Genomic DNA, 19,466 nt, shown 5'->3' on the forward strand with positions numbered 1-19,466 from the left:
CTATTTTACATAATATTCAGACAACTAATCTGCTGTTCTGTGTTCACTTTTGTGTCATTGCATTGTTTTCCCCAATCATCTGCTTTCCATGCTGCACATTCAAACATACCATTCCTCTAACTATGAATAAAATATATTACTATAAATCTAAGACACTCCAGAATTGGAGGACAGTTTAGGCACCAACATTTTTGAGAAAGAGAGCATTTATTTAATTATTCTTTGTTACTTGTATGTTTCCAAGAAATACAGGTAATAAACCATCATATAATTTGGTTCACACAGCTCAACCATGAACAGTTTTGTTTGTACATCTTTTTTCCACTCTCAATTTCAAATAATTTCCTGTTTTTGAGATTAATCAAACATAATCATTAGCTGCAGCCCTAATATAGATTTTCTTTCATCAGACCTGACATTCTATTAATATTTTATTAGGTGTCCACACAGCTAAAATGAACGTATTATTGTGCTTTTAAAGGTAAAACTAAATGACTATGAAAAATACAGTGGTCATTCTACTATATACTGTCTGTATTTCATTCAGATCATTCCATTTCCGCCTGATTTACATTTTTTCCCCTTTGGGGGCGGGTCCTTTCTCACCACTGGTTAAAAATCATGTAACTGTGGTGTCATTGGCCAAATCGCACGTCAGTCAGTCAATCTGCAGCACTCTCTTTTCCCCGTTTTACCACCCTTGGGCTGAGTTTAGAAATCAAACGCTGAAGACAGTAGACACCGTCCTCTCAAGGAAGTCCGTTCATCACTCTACTTCGTTTTATCATCTACAGGTAAGAACTGTGAGACATATGCGTTCACAAAACGCGCACGTCTATCGTTTTAACTTGCTGGAATAATTGGAGTCCTAAACAAATGTGCCACTTGTATGTGTGCCCTCGAGCTGGTTGAGCTAGCTTTAACCATTAGCACTGTTGAGCAAATGTTAGCCTGCTAGCTGGCTGCTGTCAGGCCATTTCTATCAGATGCCAAGTTTCAGTGCATATTCAAAATACAGTAGTCTTCATTTAACTGCGGATTTGCTTATTCAATGATTATGGCGGTTTCTAACTGACGGTAGAATCATCATAAACATGTTATGACGAGTTAAGCGTAGGAGATGAATGAAATTATTTCCACGCCGAAATTTCCAATGGTTACATTTACGTAAACTTTCCCACAGAACGCTTTGCGCGTTGTCATCAATGGGCGTGTTGTTGCACATAACACAATGACATCCAGTTTTTCTGGTACCTGGCGAAAGTACTCCAAAATGATCTGGTTGAGTTGCTATGTCGATTATTATAGCTCCTTTCCGGGGATCTAATATGATTCAGTTTCAGGCAAGCGTCGAAACACGTCATTGTCGTATAGTTTCAGTGATTAAGCTAGGGGCACTCCCACCATCAACAAGACCACTGAAATGCTAAGTGTAAAATTCTACATACACTTAATAAAAAGATACAAGCTCTTATAGCTGTGTTATTCAATACATGGACACTTTCTTGTTCACGTTCAACATCTGAGTTGACTTTAGGTGTAGTCTGCCTGGTGGGCATAGTGAATGCAGGGTGTGGCTCTTATGTTATGGTGCATGGTTGCTCGGGGAAAGTGAGCTTTCAGCTGATCGTCTTACAAGCTGTGAGATAGCTGTTTGTACCTGCATGGAGTGTGCATGCTGACATGACATTCGCGGTGAAAGCTGCCGTCTGCCACACCTATCCGATGCAGTGTTGTATTGCAGATAAACAGGCTCTGCAGATAGGATTTCCCTGCAACCTGCTCGGAAATGTTGCGTACAGTGCAACCCAAACCAATCGTTCCTAAATACATGTTTGAAAACAAGCAGTTCTAAAAAATGGCAATGCAGCTGTATTGCACTTCTCAAAACAAAATGATGATTAAATATGGATCGAAGCAAAAGTTTAAGACACTAACAATCCACAGTTTGAACATTTAATTAAGTGATTCTCCCGCCTAACACTAAACGGAGCTCTTGTAATACTGGTGGTAGTATGAGTAACATTAATGTTGTATTATTTTCTCCACTTGGAGTTACCATCACCAATGTTCAACTTTGGTATCTGTGGCTTTGAGTGTGTATAGCTTGGCCTGGTGAGTGATGTGGGCGTCAGCGAATGAGAGTGTAGAGTTGGCCGGTAGTCAGTTTTCTTTTTTAAATGACTTACATGCTGACAATATTTGGATTAACTAATTCACTGCCATTAACGGCTATAAACGTCCAAAATTCATTTGAACTATTTCTATTAGTTTAAATGTTTTTTCACTTTTGTTAACAAGAGTATGAAAATGTAAATTTAGAACAGATATAAAATTTGTGATTAATCATGAGTTAACTAGTGAAGCCATGCGATAAATTACAATAAAAAAATGTTATCGCCTGATGAGATGATTATTAAAAATTATGGGCGTCAGGCGATCAAAATTTTTACTCGTAATTAACTCTTTGACTGCCAGACGTTTTCAGAAACGGGTTGTCCCCAGTGCCAGCCGATTTAAGCATTTTGACTGATCTTTCAAGGTCCACAGAAAATGTTGTGTTTGGACTATGGAAACACACATACTACCAAATGAAAGATTGGACTTCTCAAAACAAATTGATCAGAATTTCTTTCATCAGAAAAAGTTTGTTTCTACCTTATTCCGTTCTTCAGTAATCAACAATAGAAAATGGTTAGTTTCACCGAAATGCTCTGTTTTGAAACAAAAAGCGGAGAAAAAGAGGTTTTTGTGAAACGATGTTATTTCATGCACTCTAGTGAATTGTACACTTCTTTTTGTCCATGAATGATGCCACAAACACCTTAACAGTGCTTTACTTCTGTAAAACGCTTTCACCAACAATGAAAAAGTGTTTTTAGTTTGCAAAATACGTTTATTTCCATTCAACAGTGTAACAATTTGACAAAACAATTTCGCAAACTATTTACAAATGTGTGCAACTGTGGTACTACTTACAATTATGTGGATGTTTCAAATACAGTTTTTCTTTTTGTAACGCTCTCCTGCGTGCAAGGAGACGCCAGGATTCGCACAACAGTTCAGTTTCACTTTCGCTTTGGTCCGTTTCGCGTGCAAACGTTACACTTTTTTGACGGCCTTTTTTTCCGGGGAATAAATAGCAAGTAGCAGACTGTACACACTTCCTCCGATGAATATGCATTGGACTTGGGGCACTCTTCGTCGTCCGATTGAACGTCCGCCTGAACGTGCTCGGTTGTGCTCCGCGTTTATGACGTGGTCATAGCCGCCGCGTCAGCGCTTGCAACTTCGCTGTCAACCTCGGATTCACCATCATCATCATCATCAATGATGATCATCGTCGTCATCAATGTGCTCTTTAGCGTTGGTCGATGCTTTTGGTCTTTGAAAAAAACGGCTCGGGCGTGAGCTGCTCGCAACCGGTCGCCATTTTTCCTTTGTCTTCCATTCTCATCTCCTGCTCGACGCTCTAGCTCCGCCTCTACTGACGACCACCCGATCTTGTCAAAAGAGAGTCATCGCTGCCCTCTAGGGGCCAAAAATAGTCATTAGGCACAACAGACCTTATTGAAACTTTCACCACAGCTCCGGAAGGCTTGCCTGGACCCGTTTAAAAAAAAAAAAATTGGATGACGTCATTTAACGTCATTGGCAGCCCTCCGTAGGTTTTTACTTGACGTCTTTTAACGTCAGTGGCAGTGAAAGAGTTAATCGCATGACTTCACTCGTTAACTCATGATTAATCACAAATTTTATATCTGTTCTAAATGTACAATAAAAAAATCACGGTTTTCATACTCCTGTTAAAAGTAGAAAAAAATGTTAAACTAATAGAAATAGTTAAAATCATTTTTTTACGTCTATAACCGTCGTTGGCAGTGAATGAGTTAAGGTCAAAATTCCGTTTTCTGAAATAATCCGTTTACATGTGTTGACAAGTAACTTTGTACATGGCAATGTGATCAACCCCACCATCTCAACCACGACGCACGGACAGCGTCATGGCACAAATAGACGTCATTTCCGCTTTGTATTTTCCACCGTTAATAAAAGGCATTATTTTCACGTCACTCACCACACTAATAATAAAGTAGTTGTTTTGGTTAGAAAATGGGTAGTAAGTGTGTGTACTTTTGACATGGCATTTCCAATTGCCGCTTCAGAGGCACGTCTTTTACCGAAGTGTTTGTCAGTTTCCAAATTGTACTGCCTTGAGGCCAAAGCATTCAAAAGTTGAAATTCTAATATCAAAAACGGTGTTTTTTTTTCTAGAGCGGTCTTTTTAGTAGAATTTGTAAAACTCCTTATGCTTTCTCTTTGTGTCTTGGCCAAGCTGAAGAACAGGACCTCCTTGAAAGCAGGACATAGTACAGTAATAATAATGTAGTATCTGCCTCGAGAGCACAGCTTGAACGGGTAAGCAATCATGTCGAGTTATTTTGAGGAACGCCACATTTCCTGCCGTGTCATTGCCAAGCCTTTAAGGAGAACCTTGTTATTATTTAAATGTCTTATTTCTTAACGTGCGTGAGAAAACAAAACATTTATTTTGGTCAAGGCGCATTTCAGATAAGTCTTTTTGACCTCTGTATTTGGCAGACATTGGCTAGATATTTGCACACCACCTGCCATCATCAGCTCAGTGTAGTGAAGGATGAACAAGATGGAGGAGACATTGTGGGAATTTAATGGAGCAACGTGTGGGATGAGGAAGTTGGTAATTCTAATTTTAATCTTGTGTTGGGGCGGTCTACTATGATAAGGGAATAAGTAAAACACTTCCTGTGTATTATAGTCACCCACTTCGCAGTCTTTGAATATCTGTATAGATTTGTTAAAATCGTAACACATAACTTAACAGTATGTACTGTATATGTGTCAATTAACTCATTCACTGCCATTGACGGCTATAGACGTCAAAAATTCATTTGAACTATTTCTATTAGTTTAACATTTTTCCTACTTTTGTTAACAAGAGTATGAAAACCTAGATTTTTTTTACATTGTATTAGAAGAGAACATAACATTTGTGACTAATCGTGAGTTAACTAGTGAAGTCATGTGATTAATTACGATTAAAAATTGTAATCGCCGGATGCCACTCATTTTTAATAATCTTTTCTTTAAAAGAAAAAAATATTATTAAAAATAAAAACAAAATATAAAAAAAGAAGAAAAAAAGAAAAGATTATTAAAAATTAGGGGCATCAGGTGATTAAAATTTGTAATCGTAATTAATCTCATGACTTCACTAGTTAACTCACGATTAATCACAAATTTTATATCTGTACTAAATGTACAATTTTTTTTTATAGGTTTCCATACTCTTGTTAAAATGTTACAAATTGGAAAAAAACATTTATACTAATAGAAATAGTTCAAATCAATTTTAGACGTCTATAGCTGTCAATGGCAGTAAATGAGTTAATAATGGTGAGGTCAGTTTCAGGAAGGCCAAGGTGAGTTGTGTAGACGGGTTTGCAGCATTATTGGCTTACTGTCGTTGTGTTTGTGTTGAAAGATTAGCAGAGATGAGAAGGAGAATGGAATTAATCAGATTGGACTAATTGATCGTCTTGGTGCCGTGTCTTCACCTTTCACCCATTTTTACTGTCTGCACGCACTAATATTTTTCTCTTTTATGTGGCTGCTGTTTGAGAAAAGAGGATAATATCGTAAACGGTGTTATTTTGGGCTCATCTTGTCATAAGAGCATTATATGTGTGTGACTTATGTTTATCCTGACTGCTTTAGCCTTCACTTTCTCCAAATCCTGACCAGTAATATCACATTTGAACCCTCTGCCCTTTTTAACATCTGTAGTTACTGATATTTCGATATGGGATGCACTAACACTTAATTTCAGAGCAAGTGTGAGTAATTTTTTTTTACTCACTATTACATATTGCAATTGTGATGAAAATGTTTTGTTTAAAACAAATAATGCGGTTCACAAAGAAACTTTTATTGAAGATGGCGTATATTTCATTCAAATATGACACTTCTTACACACACATAAACAGCAGTTGTCATTTCACCAAAATGTGTTTTTAACTGAATTTCTTAGGGGTGTGAATTGCCTAGTACCTGGCGATTCGATTCATAGGTCCCGATTCGATTCAATACCGATTAATTCCGATGCGAATCTATAAATTGATTATTGCGATTTTTATTTTTTCTTACTCAAATTGAAAAAATACTAATCAGTAAACTTGTACATGTACACTGTAAGATTTGTATGAAAATGTATTTATTCATCTGAAAATGCAGGCTTATAACTGAGCCACTGCCTTTAACAAACAGGTTGCAGTCTGTTTCATGTTTGAACAGCACTGAAATAAAATATTAAGTCATTCTTCCATGCTTAATGTGTGAATCCTAACCCTAAGTAAGACGTTTTGTTGAATATTCTCATAAAAAAATTGATGTTTAAAAATCTATTCGGCCGCATATCGAATCGATTTGAGAATTGCGCGCTGTAATATTGCGATATACTGCCGAATCGATTTTTTCTAACACCCCTAGAATTTCTGAAGGCTAAATGCATTCTAGCTGAGTGCTATTTTCAACCGATACGGATAAACTTATCATTTTGAAAATGCCGATAACCGCTAAGTAAGCCGACAATTGTTTGCAAAATTAACTTGAACACAAATATACTTTCAAGTCCTACTATAAGTATAACATGTACAAATACATTGAAACATTGTGCATAGCACCATAAAGCCGAATCTCGGCTTCAAAGACAACCAGTAACTAATTTTGAGTTTGCCAAAACAAAGCAGTCATGATTTAAAAATTCAACAAAAAACACAGAGGGTAACATTTTGGGGAGACACAGTGAAGAAAGCCCACATCTTCTGTGAACCAGCACTCAGAGTACTATTAATTCACAATGATTAATTTTAGCCTACAGCATTAAACCTGCACATCCTGCGAGTTGAGACTACTGCCATTAAAGCACACTGTCGCCTGATAAACTCTTACCTTTTTGAGAAACACAGTCTAGTCAAGCGCAATGATTCCCAACCATGGTGCTGTTGCCTATTAGTGTGCCATGAAGGGATCATCAGGTACGTTGTGGAAAATTATCCAATTTAACTTAACTGCTTGAAAACTCATTTACCGTGTTTGCTACAAATATTATATCATTATATAGGCTTAAGATTGGAATACTGGCTCTACAGTATATAAGCATTATATTGCAACATTACACATTTGAAAGAATATGAACTGAGTGGTATTATTGCTGTTGATTAAAGCTATCAACGTTGACATTTCAGTTTATCTGCTGACTCTCAGACTTGTAGATGCCCCTGTTGTGACTCTTACTATTTCTCCCTAATGTGTTTTTTTGTGGTGGTTTAATGGAGCAGACTAGGAGGGAGTTTCAGAAAGACAGAGGTTGAATAGTGGAGGCGAGGAACTGAACAGCACATCTAACTACAGAGCATTCAGGAAACCCCTCTTTAAGTGCAGAAATCACTGACTGGAGCAGCTCCGGGGAAACTGCCAGAAATGTTTCAAGAATCTTTTGCTAAACCTCACAGTTGAGGATTTATTTTTACTGCTGCCACTTAGTGTTTATAATGTTGAATTATTTAAATTTACACTTTTTATGTCATCTAGAGGTAGTAAGACTTCGTAAATGTTCACCTTGTAGTGCGATATAGCCCAAGAAAACCATTAAGGCAAGTTTAGGGTTAAATCCTGTCTTTATAGTTTAGAGGAGGGATTAGGGCTAACTTCAGATGTGGACCATTCAGGGGAAACTGGAAATGATGAGGTCATGCTGTGTTCCAACTGTGGCGTGGGAGAGTGAACAAAAAACTGAGGTCTCATCACCGAGTTGCACAGGATCGACAATCATTCTGAAATGTTTTCACCATGCTTCATTAATCATTCACACACATTTTGTTTGTTTAACGACGGCACATATGGATTTAAGATTATGCATTAGCAGGCTAAGTGACAATATTGACAAACTAGCTCGTTAGGTACACCGACCGGAATGAAAGTTAGCAGTCTTCATAGGAGTGGTCAGTCTGTTGATTTTCTTTGTTCTAGCTGTGTATGTTGCGTCATTGCAAAACGTAATGTGCAGTGCCAACTATTGTTTCACAAGGAGGAGATCAACATTGGCCTCCTTTACAAAAGACTTGATTGAATCTGCTGGCATTTTTTAATAAAAGAGCAAGGCATCCTCTTAGATACAAGTCTAGACGATGTAATACTTTGAAAACCACAAAAATAATGACTCTTCAAATGGCGGTGTTCTGATCATGATTTCTTAGAAATTTGTGTGGCACAGTGGACGGTTGCCTCGCGAATTCTGAGATTCGAGTTTCAAATCTGGGCTTCCCCCGTTCAAAAATAATGTCGGTTTCATTGAATTTGAAGTCTCCAAAAAGTCCATAAGTGTGAATGTGAGCGTGAATAGTTGTTTGTATGTGCCCTATGATTGGCTGATGACCAGTTCGGGGTGTAATCCGCTTCTCGCCAAAAGACCGCTGGGATGGGCTCCAGCTCAACCGTGACCCTAATGAGGATGAACAGGATAGAAAAACTGAAAAAAAAATGTTACTGTTACATAATTGTAGCTGAATATAACAGTCTAAAAATGTTTTCAACTCACATCACACAATTGTTCAACTACGAGTTACTCAGCAGAAAAAAAAGAGAAAACATATTTTTCTCATATTCCAACTGACATGAAAAAAATGTTTTCTTAGTCTTCAGGTTGCCTTTTCTCTGCTGAGGAGCGACAAGACAGAGACGTCGAAAGTGGGGCTGCAGTCTGCTGTTCAGTGTGGTCGGGCAAGCAACAGCGAACATCATGGCGTTGCCGTTCAAAAAGGACCTGGACAAGTACAAGGATCTGGATGAAGATGAGATCCTTAACAATTTGTCGGCGGATGAGCTCAAACAGCTGGAGACGGCCCTGGAGGAGATGGACCCAGAGGTCAGAGCTCGGTGACAGCTGGAGGAGGGGGCGGGCATTTATCATCATGTAATATTTTAACTCGTTCACTGCCATTGACAGCTATATACGTCAAAAATCCATTTGAACTGGACGTGAATGAGTTAATATTGTTTTAAGTCACCTATCTACTGTATGTTTTAAAAACCTACGTGTGTGACTTTGGTCCCTCTCAGAATGCGCTTCTTCCGGCCGGTTTGCGTCAGAAGAACCAAACTACAAAACAAGCCACAGGAACGCTCGACAGAGAGCGCCTACTCAAATACCTGGAGAAGGAAGCCATGGAATACAAGGACAGAGAAGACATTGTACCCTTCACTGGAGAGAGGAAAGGTGCGTGAAGCAGAGTTGCAGGAATCCATCTCTCATAGTTATGAAAAAAAGCAACATAAGGTTAAACATGATATTAGGGCGTTGTCAGTATAAAATATGCTTATATTTATCAAGAGTCAGTGTTGGTATTTTCTAGTCCCTGTTCTTAAAAGAATTTCGACAATTTGCCTCCCAAAACGCAAAGTGCACTTGCTGCAGCAGGCGTCAACCTTATCACGATGACAATGAATGGGGAAAAAACAAAAACAAACAGAGAGGTTGTTAACTGAGTCCGTCATTATTGCTATTCGTTATATTCGTAATGTGAACTGGGATGGAGAGTGGAATTGTGTATGTAGCAGTAATACACTTTGAGACACACAGCTGTAATTGCTCTGCTGCTGTCTTTGCAAGTATTACTAATGCTTGTTGGCTCTTATGCAACATGATGGCGGGAGTGTGGGGGAGCGCCACCGTTGTGTGTGGGGTGAGCCGACAAAAAAAGCTTTAAAGGGATATGCAGCAGGGAACTGTGACCTGTATTCTGGACTAAACTGTATGAATTTATTATTATTTATTTTTAATTTAAATTATTTATAGTTATACTCTTGTATCTCAAATCGCATTTCCCTATTTGAATGAATGGAATTGGCAGTAATCCGTTCCAACTCTGAATTGCGCTTCTTCTGGTGTGTAAGCCTTGGCCACCAGGGGGCAGTAGACTGCAGACAAGCAGACACAAAGAAAGAGGAGTTTCACAACTGAGTGACTCAGTTAGATGCAGTTATATTAATATTAATATATGCCTGTTATTACTGTTGTATTGTTTGTCTACATGGGTTACTGTGTGTGTTCACATAGCTTTTAGTACATTTTTGTTGCCAATGTCATTACACTTTGCATGTTGGCATGATGTACAAGTGTATGTATTGTTAAAAAGTCGCTATGCTGCAAAAACTTTTTTTTTTTTTTAATTGTTCAGCCTTGAATCCAGCTGTGCCATAATGACCTTTCCTTGCTGAAAGAAACCACTTCTTATACGCCTGCTTCTGAAGAGTTTTACAGGACACCAAAGTGGGAAAACAGTATAGCAGAAGCGGGCGAGGCAGAAAACTATGTAACTGTTCCAGTTATCATCCCTACCTCAGTGGAGTAATAATAACTAGCACGGCCCAATGGAGTTCCCCTTGTCGGGATCTTTTAAAGATTAAACTATTCTCTCAGCTCATTTCGAGGAAATGCGAAGCTGACATCTTGACATCCACGCTGAACCCACACTGCCCCGTTAGCTATAATGCGTCCCATATGCCTATGTGTGCAAGTCCTATGACGACATGGAAAGTTTGAATCATTGCGGTAATTATGTGGAATGTTGCAGATTCCCTTCCCCTTCTTTTTACCCCCTGCTGATAAATTAAAGCAAACAACCTCCTCTAGTGCCTTGGAAACTACTGCAAAGGATATCAGGCCTTTACCATTGACTATTTCTCTCTTATAATTGATCAATTTTTCTTGGGTTTTCCATTCCCAGTTCCATTTCCCTCATTTCCAACCTCAGAAGTTTGAGGCTTGTTTGTAGAGATTATGTTGTACACATTTTGAGGCTTTTTAACTGTAATAGCTGCCCTGTAATGTACGTACATAATTTGCTTCACTTACTGGAAGACATACCCTATTTTCCCCTTGTCTATCATCAGAATTCTTTGTAATGCGAATCACGTTTGTGGTTTCCTTTGGCATTTTCATAATTGAATCTACAATGTACATAAAACTATTTGGATTTTGGGATCACAAGCCTCATCTCTATTGCTCCAAATGAACTGGCGCCGGATGGAGCCTGATGATTTTATTTACCGTTTTGTTGGCTCCAGGAAGTGCCAGAACCCACACCAGGGACCAGTATGAGCAATTTGATTGGCTTGACTGACTTTAAAGGGAGTCACAAGTAATAAGCGCCTGTTTTTTGCCGACATGTAGCGCTGGCGTCCACAGGCTGTGACACCACAGCAGCGCGGTCAAGATTACAGTTCACTTATTGTTCATGACTTCCTTCCCTTTTCCCCCCTTCTTCCCCGAGTGGTTACCATGACGCTACCATGCTTGCCTGACTGTTACTCTTAGTTTGGCTCAACTCAGTTTTGTAATGTGGAATGTTGTAGCAGAAGAACACCGCATGAAGCCTAACACTTTTTCTTCACATTTTAAACCGTAATAGCCCAATGAGCCGTAGCAATTATACAGTGGCTACCAGAAACAATACCGTTTGCAAGATTTCTTTGCATTTCAGGAAAGTAAAACACATTTTGTAATATGATGCCACAGTCTGTTGTCGACGGCCGCAAGCTGCTGCTGTTATTCACAAATGAAAACAAATTGGATTTGAGTTATTGTGATGAGGTCATGCAGATGCCATTATAGTAGCGCAAGGCAAGATATGAGGGTCAGATTTAAACTGAACTGGGACAATGAATGGATTGATGAATACCTACAATTGATATTGTAACTGTAGAGGACATTTGTTAACTTAAATAAGGAGGATCTTTTAGATTTATTCATCCCATGAGGGAAATTAAAAAGTAAGCCTATTGAAGAAAAAGCACCTCTGCTGCTACGGTGTCATGAGAGGATGTGAGAAATTAGGTAGCATATGAATCTTTGAATTTAACCTGCTTGTATGACTGTGTTAGACAAGCAGTTTATTTCCCTCTCCGAATCATTTCCTCTCTCATTTTGTCTCTCTAGGCAAAGTATTTATTCCTAAACAGAAACCAGTAGAAACGCAACAGGAGAATATCACAACCCTTGACCCGGAATTGGAGGAAGCCTTGTCCAGTGCCACAGATACGGAACTGTGTGATCTTGCAGGTGAATGGAATGACCTCTTTACATCTACGTCGGCTTCTGCGAGAATCCTATTTTGCGCTCGCACTCGTGGCTCCATCTTTTATTGTGTTCTGCTAGTCCAAATCGTATCACGTCTTCCAAGACCTCCCGGTCTCAGTGCCCTTCAGATCTACTCACATGTTTGTGCATGCCGAGTCTCATATGCCTCCTTTTGTTTGCAGCAATCCTGGGTGTTCACACGCTTGTAACCAGCAATCAGACGTATGGCGGAACTGGAGCGAAAGAAGGCTACAACAGTATGTCAAACAAACAACAACATCACTACTACTTCTCATATAATTAATGTAGTAATACTGATAGCTTAAATAATAAACTACTAAAACTAAAAATACAACATTATTGTTGATATGCAACCGGCAAGCTGAGATCTTACCTCTCTTGCTCCAAATGTAAAGTGACTTTTAACTAAATTTCCATTCTCATTTTTTGGAGTACAAAAGGGCAAAATCAACTTTAAAACTGTTTGCTGTTTCCCCCAAGATGTGGTTAAAGGGGAGAAGATGAACCCTGTGTTTGACGAGCCACCCAATCCCACAAATGTAGAAGAAACACTGAACAGGATCAAGAGCAATGACGCCTCCCTAACAGAGGTCAACCTCAACAACATTAAGGTGCAACACTCACAATTCAGAATGAAAGGCTTTCCAGGTCGGTGTCGCTCCTGTTTTATCCAACCTTGCTTATTCCTTTATGCAGAACATCCCTGTCCCCACTCTCAAAGACTTTGCCAAAGCCATGGAGAAGAACACGAACGTAACCAAGTTCAGCATGGCCGCCACACGGAGTAACGACCCCATTGCAGTGGTGAGGGTCACTGGGCTCTGGGTTTTTACCACACAAAGACACTCTTGTGTTCACTTTTTTTAAATGTTGCCCTTCCAGGCGTTCAGCGACACGCTGAGGGCGAACAAGACGCTGCGGAGTTTGAACTTGGAGTCCAACTTCATCACCAGTGCTGGAATGCAGTTGCTGATTGATGCACTGCGAGACAATGACACACTTCGAGAGATCAAGATCGACAACCAGGTAAATACACATCAGAGCTATTGAATCTATTTGAAGATGAAGTTGAAAAGTTAGCTTACAGTGGCATCTTGCAGCACTGACTATTTTGCAGTCATGTACAAACTTTTTGTAACGAGGGCCAGATTTGGTGAGGTGAAAAGGTGACTTTGGTCTTAGTAGTTGCAGACCTTTTAAAGGGGAAGTCAACCCCCCAAAAATTCCTTGACAATATGTTCTATTTCACTAGTCTAAATATGGCATTCTGGTTAATATTGCGTTAGTGGAATATGAGTTAAGCAGTTTTGATCAATATCAGAAGGCCATTTTGCCACTTGTTGGGTGAAAATGACATCAGAGTTGCTCAGGTGTCAGGCAACGACCAATCACAGCTCACCTGTTTTCTGAAGCTGAGCTGTGATTGGTCGTTTTCTGAGCCCTGAGCAACTGCGATGTCATCTCCAGTCGACAGCAAGTGGCAAACTGGCCGCCCCCTGAAATGGATAAAAACAGCTGGATTTTGCTGCATTAACTCATATTCCACAAATGTAATATTAATCAGAATGTCATGTTTAGCCTAGTGTGGTCACATATACCATTTTATTGTCAAGAAATGTTTAAGGCCGACTTCCCCTTTTAAGCTCTAGAATTGTATTTCAGAGGCAACAACTGGGTACCAATGTAGAGATGGAGATAGCTAAAATGTTGGAGGAGAACAACAGCATAGTGAAGTTCGGCTACCACTTCACCAAGCAGGGGCCGCGCTCTCGAGCTGCCGCCGCCATCACCAAGAACAATGACCTGGGTAAGTAGCACACGTGCATATATACACAACACCTGACAACCCGTTGCAACCTGCGCAGAATTGGATCATTACAACAAGTCGGGGGTGGATGAGATCATGTCGTGACAAATGAGTGTAACGTACCCAGCGGAAACATTTGCCTTTATGTCAATTTACACGGACAAACAATTTAACTTTATTGCAAATGAAGAAATGAAAAATGTAATAGTGCCATTGTTTGCCTCATTTTCATGAAGTGCTTACAGAGTGATTGTCCTCTTGCAAGCATGCAAACAATGTATTTGTTTTTATTCCTTCATTTTAGTGTTCTTGTGGGTTTTTTTTTATTTCCAGTCTTGGAGAGTAACGATTGAGCTCTCATGCTGTAAAAAAGAAAAGAAAAAAAGATCATAAGCAAATGTATATACTCTCTTGAAACAGAATTATGATAAATAATATGATACCGCTTATTCAGTGAGTTCGCCAAACACGCAGTTTTGTAAATGCACTGAAGAAATGATGCTTAGCTATAATGTAATGTTTTCACAGCAAATAACTTGTTTAATAATGTAAATTTACAGTCCCCTCAAAATAATTTGACACAGCCATAATTGTATAAACTGCTGGCAACAAAAGTGAGTTGCACCCCTAAGCGAAACTTAACACTATAAAATTGGGTGGTGGGGGTGGGGGCATTTTTGGTGTTAAAAAAAACAATTAAACTCAAACTACATTTTATGTTTATAAAAGTAGTTCAAACTAAAACTATAATTGTAGGGGAAATGTCATTTGATGTTGTCTAGGCAATTCTGGCAAATAAATCTATACCTCTTCAGTTTTTTTTAGGTTTAACGTATTCATTTCCGTATTATGGTATGTGCATACAGCGTAAGGAAGGTCAAATAGTTGTTTTAGAATTATTTTGTCTTTGTCAACTTTACTATGCTCTACAGTTTTTTTTTTAATTTTGCACTCAACAAACACCAGCTATAAAAATAAAACAAAACTAAAACTGAAACTAATAAACAAAAACTATTGTTGGAATTTATTGCTATATTAATATAAACTTAAGTTAATAATCTGACTCCAATTTGTGACCTTACCAAACTACCACCCATCCAACAATAGCATGCTCGTTCTGCAATAGAAAGGTATCAGGAAGCCGGCATTTTCACACACGAGTGGATTTATTCCTAACACTCAAATCTAATACAAACAGCTGGGGTCCCGGGTCCCTATCAATACAATTCTATACGTCTCTGTCTCAAGCAGCCAACGTAGTCTCTTCCGAGTTGCCCCAGTGAATAGTTATACTACACAATATTTAAATGACACAGAAACAAAGGCATCCTGACATTATTCTATTGGCTATGTGTTTTCTGCAGTTTAACTTTAGCTTGCTTTTCATTGGCCGATCTTCATCCGCAGCGTCACTGGGTGGCTTCTCCTGTTTTGTACTTTTCCGCCCAGGTGTAAAACAAATGTGGTTTACAACCTACTCTGACCTTATCGCGGCTCTGCATCTCCCCCTGCAATTAGCATCCTTTGTTCTGCAACATTCCATTCCTAAAACCCCCACTTGCACAAACTCTTAGATTCCTTTACTATACTAAAATGAAGAGCACCCCCCCCCCCCCCCCCAAAAAAAGTTTTTTAAAAAAAGAAAAAGTTAAATAATAATGATAATAAAGTCAAGGCCATCTTTTTGTAGATTAGCCCAAAAAAATAAAACAATTCAATCGTTACAGTTGTGTGTTTTTTTTTTTTTTTTTGCCTGCCGGTGCCGTATCGAAATTCCCTTGACCGTAATTTAATACACTTGCTTTCCATTCACACCTGAGACCTTGCAACAGAATCACATGACACCTGGGAGGGAAAATGGTGAATTGGGCCCAATTTGAACATTTTCACGCCGGAGTGCACTCACTTTTGTTGCAGAAGGTCTAGACATTAATGGCTCTGTATTAAGTGATTTTTGAAGGAATGATCAATTTACAGTAGTAGATCTAATACAAGCTGTACATGGACTAATTTTAATTGACATTGTAGCACAGTGTCATTTCTGCGGTGGTTTTCCCATCAAAAGTTAGAATAAATAACAATATTGACATTTATTTTGCTTTCCCTTCCTGTTTGACATAAATTCTACCGTTAGTTTCCAGCTACTGTTTTTGATGTTCTTGACTTCTAGGCACCGATGATCTGCTCTCTCTTTTAGTTCCTCCTCCTGTCAGAGCTGCAGTAGCACAGGTCTGATGCATGTGGTGTGCTAAGTGCAAGTTAACTGTGACTTCTCTTCACAGTGTTCATGGGACCATTCACTATTAAGAGTGGCGCCAGCTTAGTTTGTTCTGTAGTACTCACTTGCGCACGCTCTTGAAAATGGGTGTGAACTTTGACCACGTGCTGACTCACATGTTATTACGATAACTAACAAGTTGTAGTTTAGCATGTAATCTGTCTGTTTTTCTTCTATTTAGCCTTTGCAGGAGCAATAACAAGGTTTTTAAAATATTACTTTCCCCGCAGTCCGCAGGAGACGAGTGGAAGGGGACCAGTAAAGGTGGAGTCGCGCCCATCTCCCAGCCAATCCTGTCACTTCATCTCGCCATGTGGAATCATTTCCACCAATGCCCTGATCTCATCTCACCGTGTGGAACAAGTCTTGTGCCAAACTCTGGGGCAAGGCGCAGCAAGAACGTACATCTGAGAAGAAGAGAAATAACTGGAATGAAACGCACCCCCTCTCCTATATATATATGTGTTTATTATTATTATTATTATTATTTTTATGCTGTCATTGAAGGTGTAAATCAACTTAGTTTTTAGTCTTTCCATTTCAGCTGCTCCCTGGTTTCAGCCTTGAACTAATCTGTCCTGACTTCTTACTTTTCTTCTTTTATACTGACGTCACATAAAATAACTGTTAACATTACATAGCAGAATAGAAATTAATATTAACATTCAAGATCACCTCATGGAACACCAGGGTCACACCAGCTTTCACCGCCTGTCTAAAAAAAAAAGGAAATCCGCTTTGCTCTACGTCACTATGTACAAACTTTGTCGTAACTGTGAGTGAAGGCACATGTAGGCTCAGTTAATTTTTTTATCGGCACTATCTTGTAAAACCTCACGGCTGCTGCATGTTTGGATTAATGCGAGCAAGGAATGTTTAGTCAAGTCAGTGCTGACCTTGTGCTGCAGTCAGCCTAATAAATGGCTGCTGACTCGTCCCCTCCGGTTAAATATTGTACCCACTCACACAAAAGTCCCACTACATAATGCTTTTATACGTCTCCATTGTTATATTTTAACTGATTTGTGGTTTTCCTCACCTCTTGTAACAAATGGAAATTCCAGCTCTGTTGAGTTGGAACTATAAAGTAAGCAGCAGGATATTAATGTCATTCTCTAGTGAAAAGGTTTAACAGATGAAGCCATAAATTTGTACTCTGATGTTAAACCATGCCAAAGACCAACACATGCATTACTTAATTGTGTCATTTTGGACCATGTGTTTATGTTGGAATAGGTTTTGGTTTAAATAGTCACCTTCTCATGGTGTCGTTTGATAAACATTCATTGTGTATGTATTTTTTGCAATATCACTTTTCTTTACGGGAAATCATTTGTGGCTTAAACGGTCCATACAAAGTGACACAACAAAGGAAGCGAGTGAAATGACTGCACATGATAGACAGATAGTTTCTCCGCTATTCACTTGAATACGGTGACCAACCGTCTGGAAACTGAGCTGCTTCTGGGCTACTTATTAATGAAAAGGGCTAACAGATGCACACCTCTGAAGTAACACATTTGCTCGAAAAATATCTTTAATGGCGTTATATGACGGCACTGATCAATCTAATGATTTCTCAATTATTATCAACAGTGATTTGATAAATCTCTGCAATGCAAGTGTTCCGTTTTCAATGATGATTTTTACAACAATCCTTAGAAAATCACAGGTCTGGGGCACCAGGTTCGGGATCACTGAATAAGGAAGTAATTAAACACAGCTAAAATTTGTAATGGCCTCTAGATGTCACAAGTTGGCAGCAAAGTGCTACTTTTGTGAAAATGAAGCTCCTCAACTCACTTCACACAGTTCCTTGGCAACAAGACGCCATAAGATTGGCCTGTTCACAAAATCCACATATAGAGGAATTTGCAAATATGCGGTGGTTCACTGTATACTGTATGAATTGATGTTTCAGGCCAAGTTACCCCCACACGCTTTCATTTGACACTCTACAGGTACTCCCATCAACATACCATTCATTTCTCAACATGCTGTGTGTTTCAAGCCAGACGTCTCAAGGTGCACTCATCTGCTATTCACACAGCTCAAATGATCTTGACTATTGTAAATACTGTCTTTGCGTCATAGGATCTCTATTCTGGCATGGCATCTTTTAAAAATGTTTCCATTGACCAAAATTTGTTTGAACTTCAAAATATCACATTCCTTCGACATGATTTTAATCTGAGCCATGTTGGGTTCTTTGCATGCTCATATCCTCGTCTTTTCATATAATACAACACAGGTGGACAGCTAATGTGCAGCTTCTTTGTTGGGCTTTGTTGATAAATCTGTGACTCATGTATATGAATTGTAAAATGGCATCTCAAATGCAATGTGTATACTCTACAATGTGTGTACAACAGATCTGCACAACTACTGTGGCAATTTTTTTTTGTACATTATGTTAAAATAACAGGTGCCGACTAAAAGACAAAAAAGACTGGTGAACCGCACTGCTGAATATATGCTATCTTCAACAATAAATGTTTTTACATTCAGTCTATTTGCTTTTCTTATTGAGACTTCTAAACAGTTTCTCTTGCATGACTTTTGGTGGGCCTTGTGGTTGTTTGGGCGGTGAGCTTGCTGGTGTTCTTATGCACCCTTTAATCAAATCCAGTTTCTGTGATTGCACATGCCCGGGAGATGATGTCATTCATATGTATGACTTCATTCTCATGGGTTTCTTGGGGCTTGAGAGGTGCGCTGAGCCAGAGGTGAAGGACTTGTTTTGCTTAATTGCTGTCACAAAAGGAGAATGATGACATCACTCAAGATGTGATCAAATTGTGTGCAGTTAATGTAAACCCTGCAACAATTCACTCAATAACGTGACCTTGACTGGCACACAAAGGTGAACACTAACACAATAAAATAAAGGAGGGACTTAGAGGACATTTAGAAAGCACTTTCCGAGAGGAAAAACAAAACATAAACAAGGATAAAATGGAGCCGAATGAATTACGAGTTGTAGATTATGTTGTAAATGCGGTTGTTGTGAATTAACTATATTTAGAGAGCACTACAAAACAAAGTGATGTTGCAGCAGTGTCAATCTCAGATGCCTCTCGAAATCCAGGGAACATGCTGACATTTTTCCTAGTCTTGAAAAAAACATTCCCCTGCCCAATGACGACGGACTAACCGCTTTCCCCTCCAGCTGGGGGAAACAA

The 19,466-nt window shown here is 39.0% G+C and overlaps 1 protein-coding gene across 1 annotated transcript; it reads left to right on the forward strand.

Moving 5' to 3' along the window:
* Positions 1-656: 656 nt before the first annotated feature.
* On the forward strand, positions 657-18,791 carry tmod2 (tropomodulin 2). Its single transcript, XM_077563908.1, has 10 exons — positions 657-794; positions 8,736-8,965; positions 9,160-9,316; positions 12,038-12,160; positions 12,361-12,435; positions 12,680-12,810; positions 12,896-13,003; positions 13,082-13,225; positions 13,862-14,006; positions 16,515-18,791. Exons 2-10 carry the CDS (start codon positions 8,840-8,842, stop codon positions 16,544-16,546), a joined length of 1,041 nt encoding a protein of 346 aa, XP_077420034.1. The 5' UTR covers positions 657-794; positions 8,736-8,839; the 3' UTR covers positions 16,547-18,791.
* The last annotated feature ends 675 nt before the right edge of the window (positions 18,792-19,466 follow it).

The sequence above is a fragment of the Vanacampus margaritifer genome, chromosome 4, assembly GCF_051991255.1.
Source record: "Vanacampus margaritifer isolate UIUO_Vmar chromosome 4, RoL_Vmar_1.0, whole genome shotgun sequence".
In the NCBI taxonomy this organism is placed as follows: domain Eukaryota; kingdom Metazoa; phylum Chordata; class Actinopteri; order Syngnathiformes; family Syngnathidae; genus Vanacampus; species Vanacampus margaritifer.

What these genes read in the sequence shown, in the direction of transcription:
- tmod2 (XM_077563908.1), top strand. Translation starts at nt 8,840, where the DNA reads ATGGCGTTGCCGTTCAAAAAGGACCTGGACAAGTACAAGGATCTGGAT. An exon ending in TGGAGGAGATGGACCCAGAG is followed by an intron (nt 8,966 to 9,159) that starts GTCAGAGCTCGG and finishes GGTCCCTCTCAG; the next exon opens with AATGCGCTTCTTCCGGCCGG. An exon ending in AGATCAAGATCGACAACCAG is followed by an intron (nt 13,226 to 13,861) that starts GTAAATACACAT and finishes ATTGTATTTCAG; the next exon opens with AGGCAACAACTGGGTACCAA.